General features: G+C 42.6%; 1 protein-coding gene across 1 annotated transcript in view; it reads right to left on the bottom strand.

The window, feature by feature from the left end:
• The window catches only part of ZNF235 (zinc finger protein 235), a 20,852-nt gene extending 12,850 nt beyond the window's left edge, over positions 1–8,002 (bottom strand). Inside the window, exons 1-3 of the mRNA XM_023742723.1 lie at positions 7,946–8,002; positions 4,188–4,314; positions 3,366–3,461 (exon numbers count right to left, since the gene is read on the bottom strand). Of these exons, the coding sequence (XP_023598491.1) occupies positions 3,366–3,461; positions 4,188–4,314; positions 7,946–7,960 (238 nt within the window). The 5' untranslated portion in view covers positions 7,961–8,002. The remainder of the gene's footprint in view (positions 1–3,365; positions 3,462–4,187; positions 4,315–7,945) is intronic.
• Between the last annotated feature and the right edge of the window lie 2,879 nt (positions 8,003–10,881).

Below are 10,881 nucleotides of genomic sequence, written 5' to 3' on the forward strand. Positions count from 1 at the left end.
ATTTAAGCAAAGGCTCTAGTAAGAGCAAACAGGTGAAAAAAAAAAAAAAAAAAAAACACATATAACTAAACTGAAAATTAAACTGCTATTTAGAAACAACAACAAACAATAACAAAATCCAAGGGCAAACAAGCTTCAAATCCTGATTTACCCACTTACAAGCTGTGTGACTTTTTTCAAGGCATGAGCTTCATTTCATAAAAAAACAAAGAATTACATCACCTATGTGTCTCTATGGAGCCCTGGTGGCACAGTGGTTAAGAGCTCAGCTGCTAACCAAAAGGTCAGCAGTTTGAATCCACCAGCTGCTCCTTGGAAACCCTACGGGGCAGTTCTACTCTGTCCTATGGGGTCGCTGTGAGTCAGAACTGACTCGATGGCAACAGGTTTTTTATGTGTTGCTGTGAGTCAGAAGTAAGGCCTGGCAATCTGTTTCTGAAAGGTCAGAGGCTTGAAAACCCCTTGGAGCAGTTCTACTTGGCAACAGTTCTATTCTGCAATGTCATGAGTCGGAATTGACTCGAGGGCAACTAATAACAACAAGGGCATGGACAATGAAGGGAAGATGACATTTTAAACAGGGCAGTGAGAAAACGCCTCTGATGAATTGAGTCCAGCACAACTAGATGGTGCCCAGCTACCACCACCGACTGCTCTGACAGGGATGACGATAGAGGATCCTGGACAGAGCTAGAGAAAAATGTAGAACAAAATTCTAACTCACAAAAAAAGTCCAGAATTACTGGTCTGACAGAGACTGGAGAAACTCCGAGAGTATGGCCCCCATACTCCCTTTTAATGCTGTACTGAAGTCACTCTCCTGAGGTTCACCCTTCAGTCAAAAATTAGACAGGCCCCTAAAACAAAATGAGACTAAATGGGCACACCAGCCCAGGGGCAAGGACGAGAAGGCAGGAGGGGACAGGAAATGAGTAATGGGGAACCCAAGGTCAAGAAGGGAAGAGTATTGACATGTCGTGGGGTTGGCAACCAATGTCACAAAACAATATGTGTATTGTTTAATAAGAAACTAATTTGCTCTGTAAACTTCATCTAAAGCATAATAAAAAAGAAAGAAAGAAAGAAATGGCCTCTGATGAAATGACTTCTGAGCAGAGACGTGAATGAAACAAGAAAGGGAGCTAGGAAGTTTAAGAGATAAACCAGTCTAGCCAGAGAAAAGACAGTAAAAAGCTCTGATGTAGAAACGTAATTGGCGTATCTGAGGAACAGGTGAGCCTAGGACAAACTAAGGAAGGAGGAAGTGAGAGGAGAAAAATGTAGAATGAAGCCAGCAGAGAAACACAAATCAAAACCACAATGAGATACCATTTCATTCACACTAGAATAGCTAAGAAAAAAATAAAAAAACAGAAAATAACAAGTGTTGGAGGAGATGTGGGGTAATTGGAACCCTCATCATTGCTGGTGGAAATGAAAAATGGCGCCATTGTGGAAAACAGTCTGGCGGTTCCTCAAAAAACTAGAGGTAGAGTTGCCATATGACCCAGCAATTCCACTCCTAGGTACATACCCTAGGGATCTAATAGAAGTGATACGAACAGACATGTGCACACCTATGTTCATCACAGCGCTATTCACAATAGCAAAAAGATGGAAACAACCTAAGTGACCATCAACAGTTGAATGGATAAGTAAAATGTGATACATACATACAATGGAATATTACTCAGCCATAAAGGAAAATGAGTTCCCACAATATCATGGAACATGGATGAACCTGGAGGACATTATGTTGAGCGAAATAAACAAGTCAATCACGGAAAGACAAATATCATATGTTCTTGCTTTTACGAAATGACATGAATAGGTAAATATACAGAAACTAACGTTTATTAGTGGTTGCCAGGGGTGAAAGCGGGGATGGGAAAAGGGAGAAGTACTCCCTAGGCAGTAGTCACTTTTTGTTTACAGAAATGGGAAAGGTGGCACCAAATGTGGTGAAGTTTGCACAGCATGACTGATGTAACTGATGTCAATAAGCTGTACATAGCAAAAGGGACAAATAGGCAAATGCTAAATTGTGTACAGTTTCACAGTAATAACAACAACCAAAAAAAAAAAGGGCAGGGTGGGGGCTACACATGCTGATGCCCATTAGATATAACCAATCACCTCATGGGATTATTTCTCTTGGTTTGGGGATTTAGGGCCATGGTCTTGTGGAACAATCCAGTCAACTGGCATAATACAGTTCTTAAAGTTTATGTTCTACCTCCCAGTATGGTAAGTAGTGTCTGGGGTCTTAAAAGTTTGTGAGTGGCCATCTAAGATACCACTATTGGTCTTTATTCATCTGGAACAAAAGAGAAAGAAGGAAACCCAAGAATCAGAGAAGAAACTGGACTACAGGACTAATTGTCTCCATGAATTGCCTCCTCCACTCTGAGACCAGAAGAATTTAGATGGTGCCCAGCTACCATTGAATTCTCTGATCAGGACACAATAGATGTATTCTGATAAAAAAGGGAGAAAAATGTGGGACAGAACTTCAAATTATTAAAGAATCCAGACTTACTGGACCTATTGAGGCTACAGCATTCCCCAAGTCTATGGTCCTGAGTTGCTTTTCAAACCTTGAATTGAAACTATCCCTGAAGCTGCCTTTAAACTAAGTAACAGTTTAGCCCAAAGAGTAAAGATTGTCAGCCTATATATATACATACATATACATACACACACATACACACATACATACAAGGCCAAAGGCTCAACAGCTATTTTAAAACATAGATGATAAGGTTGGGAGGCAGGGAGATTAAGTAAATGGACGTGAAACAACTAGGACAGAAATAAAGAGAATGTTGACACAATGTGAAGAATGTAACCGATGTCACTGATCATCATGTGATGTCACTGGTCATTATGTCTAGAAACTGTGACATGGAAGTGGGTTTTGCTGTGTATATTTTCACCAAAAAAAATTTAATATTAAAAATAAAAGGTAGCATGATCAAGGAAGGTGAGGTCCTTGGGCAGCGCAAACGGTTTGCACTCAATTGCTAACCTAAAGGCTGGCAGTTTGAACCCACCCAGCAGAACTGAGGAAGGAAAGGCCTGATGATCTGCTTCCACTGAGATCACAGCCAAGAAAATCCTTTGGAGCAGCTCTGCTCTGTAACACATGGGGTCACCATAAGTGGAAATCGATTCAACAGCAAACATCACAGGGCCTGCCAGGATTTTACTCTGGTGAAATGGGAAGCCAGTGGAGAGTTTGAAGCAGAGGAGCGACATGATGTTTTCACAGGGTCTCTCACTGCTGTGTGGAGGAGAGACTCTCCAGAATAAAGGCAGAATACTGGGCTGTTCCCTCCAAGGACGCTCAGCCACATCGTTCTCACCTGAACGCCTGCCTCTCTGGGTCTGAAGCTTCTTCAGCCAAAGCTTCTCCTCTCTCTCCAACTGTGATATCACATCTGGCTTAAAGGACTGGTGTCCTGTGAACAGACAAGGAGATTTGTCTAAATGAAAACATTAATGGCAAAGATTACTGAAAAATTTGGCTCCAAGCCCGTAAATCAAAAGCTCCCCTCCACCAAAACAGTTTTTCAAACATTTTTTATTGTGACCCATTGTAAGAAATACATTTACTGTCATGAGCCAGGACACACACACACAAATATATGTAAGTGACTGAAATAAAAGATTTAAATGACCTGTTTCTAACCAATTTTTTTTTTTTTCTATCATCACATCCCTTCCAGAGTGTCCCATTACTTTGCAAGCAGCTGCAGTTATTACCACAGTGCGTACCATTCTGGCTAAGGAGCTTGGATACTGCCGCTCTATTCTATTTCATTACAGACATGCTGATGCAACTTACTGAAAAAATTTCATGACCTGTCAGTGGATCATGACCCACCATTTGTTGCAGGATATATGAAATAAGAAGCCAGGAGCAGTCAAGCTCAATTGCTCACTTACAGTTCATTTAGAAAGATAAACTTTTGCCTTGGGGCAAACATCAGAAATGTCTTCTCTTTATGCTCCAACGGGATTGGAAAGCTTGGGTCCTTAAATTTCCCAAAGCCTTGAAATAGTGGGTGGAGGCCAGGCATGCTGCTAATATCCTACAATGCATAGGACAGCCCCTATAACAAAGACTGGCTAAGAAACACTATTCCAGGGGCTGATGCTCAGTTACAGAGGGTGCCTGTCCTCACCCAGAGAGACCAGGTTCCTGAAGTTCTCCAGCATCACATCTCGGTACAGTGTTCTCTGGGTGGAGTCCAGCAGCCCCAGCTCCTCCTCAGTGAAGACCACAGCCACATCCTTGAATGTTACTGCTTCCTACAACATCAAAGATACAACCTTACTCTTATAACTGATATCTCCTGGAAGAAGGACAGCACTGAGGAGGTGGAGAGGGTTTATAGGAAGCAGGAGCTAACTTTTAGTAGAGTTCTTCCCCTTCCCCTTTAACCAGTAAAACCAGCTGCCGTGGAGTTGATTCCAACTTATGGTGACCCCATGCGTGTCCCAGTAGAACTGTGCTCCACAGGGTTTTCAATGGCTGATTTTTCAGAAGTAGATTGTCAGGCCTTTCTTCTGAGGCACCCCTGGATGGACTAGAACCTCCAACCTTTTAGTTAGCAGGTGAGCGCTTAACCATTTGCTCCACCCAGGGGCTCCCATTCCACAAGCACAACAAAAGCGCTGCCAAATAAATTAATTAATTAAAGGAAAAGAAATAATAGTGTGATAAACATGGCGTCCTTTGTATAGCTAAATCCCTAAAGCCGTATCAAATTATGGTATACGCACATTTCACAATGTGACTGATAGTGTCAAACTTCATCCCGACACCGTCTGATGGTGTCTGTCTCCTTCTGTCACTAGGTATTACCACTCTTTTGCCAATCTAACAGGCCTTCAGTAACCTTCTGGGGCTGGTATGAAGTTCATTCTCCGTGTTCTCAAGTAACAAGCCATAACTCAATTGCAGCAGCACTCACAATGTCAAGGTTAGAGCACAGGCTGTGAGGATTGACTGCCTCAGTTCACACCCCAAGGTTCTGTCCACTACTAGCTTTATGATCTTGGACAAGTTTCTCATCTTTACGCTGTTACGTGCTGTTGAATAGCTTCCGACTCATAGTGACCCCGTGTACAACAGAACGAAACAGTATCCGGTCCTGTGCCGTCCTTACAATCATTGCTATGTTTGAGCCCATTGTTGCAGCCGCTGTGTCCGTCCATCTCCTTCAGGGTCTTCCTCTTTTTTGCTGACCCTCTACCTTAACAAGCATGATGTCCTTCTCCAGGGATTGGTCCCTCCTGATAACACGTCCAGAGTGTGTGAAATGAAGTTTCGCCATCCTCTATTCTAAGGAACGTTCTGGCTATACTCTTTCCAAGAGACTCGTTCATTCTTCTGGCAGTCCATGGTATATTCAATATTCTTCGCCAACACCATAGTTCGAAGGCATCAATTCTTCTTCAGCCTTCCTTATTCATTGTTCAGCTTTCCCATGCATATGAGGCGACTGAAAATACCATGGCTTGGGTCAGGTGCACCTGAGTCCTCAAGGTGACATCTTTGCTTTTTAACACTTCATAGTAGTACCTAAATCACAGTCTCCTTGAAAGAATTAAATGAGTGAATATATTGTCCAGCGCTTAGAACAGAGCCTAGCATATACTAACTGCTCAATAAATGTCAGTCATTACTATTACTATCATCATCTATTTCATCCCATTCATGGCTACGTGTATTACAGAAAACTGATGAGCTATAATCTAATAAACCACTCCAAATGTGTACAATTAAAATGTTTGAAAATTATAAACAATACTGCAAAAAAACATATTTTTACATAGATCGCAGTCAACCTGTCTGGTCATTTTCTTGGGATAAATTCCCACAAGTGGTAACTGCATTGTCAAAAAATAGACGCTTATTAATTTTGCTAGTACAATGGCAATCTTCCCAATTAATTCTTCCCGCAAGGGATTAGAAGTATCCTTGATTCTCCATATTCTGGCCAAAACTGGACATTATCTAATTTTTCAAATTTTAGGTAATTTGATAGGTGGTAAAGAGAGCTGTGTGTAAGATATTTCCAGTTAATGTATTTTTAAAAAAGCCTCTTTTGCTATATATGTTTTTTCATATATCGCCTGTTCATTCCCTTTGCTCATAATCCTACTGGGGGATCTTACGCATCAGTAAGGGGTTCCTAGGTGGCAAAAACAGTTTAGGCTCCACTGCTAACCTAAAGACTAGTGGTTTGAACCCCCCCCCCAGTGGTACTGCTGAAGATAGGCCTGGCGATCTGCTTCTGTTAAGATTACAGCCAAGAAAACCCTACGGAGCAGTTCTACTCTGCACACCCGGGGTTGCCATGAGTCAGAATCGACTTGACAGCACCTCACAATAACCACACGCGTCAGTAAGATTCCTATTGAGAATATTAAGCCTTTTTCTACTCTATATAATCGATAAACCCCACCCCACCCCCATTTCCTATGCGGCTCATAGCTTTGTGTCCAGTGCTTTTTTGTATGGAAATTTAAAATTTTTATCTGAAGTCTGCTCGTATCTGCATTTGTTTTAGCTGCAGCACGGATGAACGACTACAGCTAGTCTGGCAAAGAAGAGACGGGCACTGAGAAGGAGAACCAGGCAAGGGCAACGTTCTTGGAATTCTCCATCCGCTAGGACCCAGCAGGCCCCCGCACATGGCCACGGGTCCTGAATGGAGAACTCTCTTTTCTTTGTGGGTTTCTTCTTTCACCCGACTGGAACACCTCAAGCCTCTGGCTTTGGCAATAAAAACTTTAGTGTCCGCTGAACACCTGAGAGGACTTCGGGAAGTATCTGCAGGTTCACAAACCTTTTTCTTTATGTTGAAAAGCAGGTAAGACCACCTGCATCCTCATACAGCTGCTCCACGGAGGATATGCCTGGGAAGTCCCCTAGTGCTACTAGGCTTTTAAAACTAAGTATGTACTTAGTTAAAATATAGTTAACACATTAATGATTAAAACAGATACTTATAACACGTACATGGTTTAGCTTAGAATTAAAGGAAGAATCTAGCTCTTCTTCTTTGAAAACAACTAGAAGGATTTCCCTGAGTTCAGTATTGGTTGGACCCGAATGCACCAAACAATACTTTGGGATGTTCTTTCCACAAAATATGTGGCACCATTTATGTGAGAAAATAACTGAGTCCCGGGGAACTTTAAGGAAAAAAAAAAAAAAAAAAAGGCAGAATTCTCAGAATTGGAATTTCTGACAGGAAAACTGTCATTATAAAGTTTTTTAAAATCATGAAATTTAAAAAACACAGAAATATCTACGACTAGGGAAAAATAAAATTAGGTGAACTATAGAAAATGATGTGGTTATTTAAAATGTAGGAGATACAAAAATAAATTTAAAAAATTCAAAATCCTCATTAAAAATATGTTCTTGTAAATGCAAATATATACTTGTTAAATAGAAACGAACGTGGGAAAATGAAAACAGCTGATTTGTAAACATGTTGATAATATACGTGGGAGACATATTTCCTTTTTTTTTTTTAAATGCTATTAATTTTTACACCATTATTTGCGAAAGGAGTTCCTAGGTGCAAACGGTTAACACGCTCGGCTGCTAATCAAAAGGTTAGAGGCTCCAGTCCATCCAGAGGTGCCCTGGATGAAAGGTCTGGTGATCTACTTCTGAAAAATCAGCCACTGAAAACCCTATGCAGCACAGTTCTGCTCTGACACACACGGGGTCACCATGAGTTGGAATCAACTCCATAGCAACTGTTTTTATTTACAAATAAACAATAACAAGAGCCTGGCATATAACAACCCATCGAATGCCTTTTGGAACCTTTTACCCTTCCCAAGCAGGAGAAAACTGTGTCTAATCTTTGTGAAATGAGAGGTCACTTTAAGAAACAGAAAGGCAAACCCAACTTACCTGGAGCCTAGTCATTTTTCTCTTATTCCTTCTGGGGAAAGCCAGAGTTCTGGGAGGGTGGAACTGTGAAAGGGAAAGACGGCATGAGAGCTATGCTAGAAACCTTGCTAGTCCATGTGGTGCTTGACACGAACAGAAAGAAGTCCCCTTTCTCCAGGCACACAGTTACCCACAGCTTAGTGAGAACAGGGGCTGGGTTCTAGCTACCACTGAGCCCCATCAGTCAGGTGTCTTTGTTCACAAAAGCCCTAACCCAAGTGCTTCTTGTAGCTCCCAGAGTACTCTTCCTTCACTTGTATTTCAGAGGAAACAAGAAGCAGACAGGCAGTATAATGTACTGGGGCCAAAATGCCTGGATTTAATTTCTAACACTTCTACTTACTGGAGACCTGGTGGCACAGTGGTTTACAGCTATGGCTGCTAACCAAAGGTCGGCAGTTCGAATCCACCAGCCGCTCCTTGGAAACCCTATGGGGCAGCTCTACTCTATCCTATAGAGTCACTATGAGTAGGAATTGACTCAACGGCAATGGGTTTGGCTTTTTTTTGTTGTTCTACTTATTACTTTCCACTTACTAACAGTGTAAACCTTGAGCAAGTTATTAATCTCTCTGTGCCTCAGTTCAGTCACTTGTAAATAGAGACAACAATGCCTGTATTCCCTATTTCCTACAGTTTCAGATAAAGTAGGTGTTATTATACTTTATTTAGTTTGTTGTACTGTGGTGGCTTGCGGGTTGCTATGATGCTGGAAGATATGCCACCAGTATTTCACCCATGGTGGACAGGTTTCACTGGAGCTTCCAGACTAAAACTAGGAAGAAAGGCCTGGCAATCTACTTCTGAAAATCAGCCAATGAAAACCCCATGGTTCACAACAGAATATTGTCTGATATAGTGCTGGAAATCCCCTAGGATGGAAGGTACTCAAAATGCACAATGGCTGCAACAATGGACTTGAGCATACCAACGATCCTAAAGATGGTATAGGACTCGACACTGTTTTGTTTTGTTCTATTGTACATGGGCTCGCCATGAGTTGGAGCCAACGTGATGGCAACTAACATCGATATTATGCTTCATAAAATTGTCCTTGCAAATGTGCCTTCCAGAAAATGAATCTTTTAAGAAACTCAAAATCCAGAAATGATTGCTCCGTACTTAAGTCACTGACCCTCAGAAAAGTCTCATTCTGACTGGTTGTCTCCTATACAGAAAAACCTGTGAAAGCTGGAACCTGTGTAAGGTGGAAACCTGTCAGAGAAGGAAAACTCAAATATTTTTCACTAAAAAGAGCGATAGAAAAGTGGTAAAACTGCACTCTGTCAAAGGCGAACAACTTGTGAGACCCGAAAACCAAGGCAGCCCCATAGAATTCTGGCGCTCGCAGGTTTCACTGTAATTGTTCCTGTTGTCACGATAGTTAAATTGCCATGGATTTGTTTCCCTCTTGCAAATTTTATTAAGCTGGAAGAGCCTCAACAAAGCCTCGTCTCCCATATGCATGAAGGTAAATAAAGACAAATAAAAAACTAAGACTCTAAGAAATCGTGTCACCTTTAAATTAACGACACGAGGCCATTAGTAATAACACAACAAGACTAAGCACTCAACTAAGACCTCACCACGCCAGGCACTCAGCAAAGCTGTGATCACGACCGTGTGTCTGTTCAGGACAAACCAGAGCACGTGCCCCAGATTCAGCAGGAGAGAATCCTCTCCTCCTTCCTAAACAAGCGGGCAGAAGGAGTCTGGGAATCCAGGCACACTCCTGGGTCGGGCAGGGATCGGAAAGGAGGGCCAGTGGCGCCGCAGCTGGAGCTCTGAACCCATCCCGGGCTCACACGAGCTTCCAAGCCACGGGGCGCGTCTCTGATTATTATGAAAGGATTAAAAGTATAACAGCTAGCATTTTACCACGCACTAGACACTGCTTTAAGCTCTTTACATATATTATCTCTTTTAAGTTTCACAGCAACACTATTAGGAAGGCACAAATCCTTCTTGGCGATGAGAAAACTGAGGCAAGGACAGATTAGGTAAATCGCCCAATATTTTACCACGAGGAAGAGGCAGAGGTGGCTGGTAGTTGGGGAGGAGGGCTGGGGCGCAGAGAGCGCGGGAGATCCTCAAACCCGAGGCATGAAGCGAGCCCGCCTCCAAACGGGAGGCTCCAACAAGGGGACGCAAACTGTCTCCTCTGCCTCCCAACCCAGTCCTTTGCTGGTGGCTGCAGCTTCTCTTCCCCGAGGCCGAGGACCAGGTCACCGCTGGCAAGAAGGCTCAGAAGGATCGCGGGGCTCCAGGCTGACTCACCTCCGAGAGCAATCACGGTACGACCTCACCTTCCTGGAGCGGAAGTGCCTCCAATTACACACGGCTCCAGGACTACACTTCCCAGAATCCCTAAGCGGAAACGCCTCAAAAAAAAAAAAAAAAAAAAAAAAAATCTCACCGACCTCCTGGACTACACGTCCCGGAATCCTCTGCAGGCCAGCGTTTCCTACCAGCAGGCCTCTGTTTTCGCTTCAGCTGATTCGGTTTGAGTCACTTCTTTGCTTCCGTTTTGCTTTATTCATTTATTAAAGCTCATGAGAAAATAATTACAAATTTTTAAAAGGAAAAGCGAAGCTTACATTACGAAGATAAATTAAAATCCAAGTTTTTTAAGAGAAGTAAAACGTAAGATAGGAAACCTAAAAGTGACATTAGAAGCAAGGATCGACATGTTATCAGGAGGGACTAATCCCTGAAGGACATCATGCTTGGTAAAGTAGAGGGTCTGCGAAAAAGAGGAAGACCCTGAAGGAGATGGACTGACACAGTGGCTGCAACATATGGGCTCAAACATAACAACAGGACCCGGCAGTGTTTCCCCTTGTCGTACACAGGGTGGCTATGGGTCGGAACCGACTCCATGGCACCTAACAACAACA

Source organism: Trichechus manatus, unplaced genomic scaffold (assembly GCF_000243295.1).
Source record: "Trichechus manatus latirostris isolate Lorelei unplaced genomic scaffold, TriManLat1.0 scaffold00216, whole genome shotgun sequence".
In the NCBI taxonomy this organism is placed as follows: domain Eukaryota; kingdom Metazoa; phylum Chordata; class Mammalia; order Sirenia; family Trichechidae; genus Trichechus; species Trichechus manatus.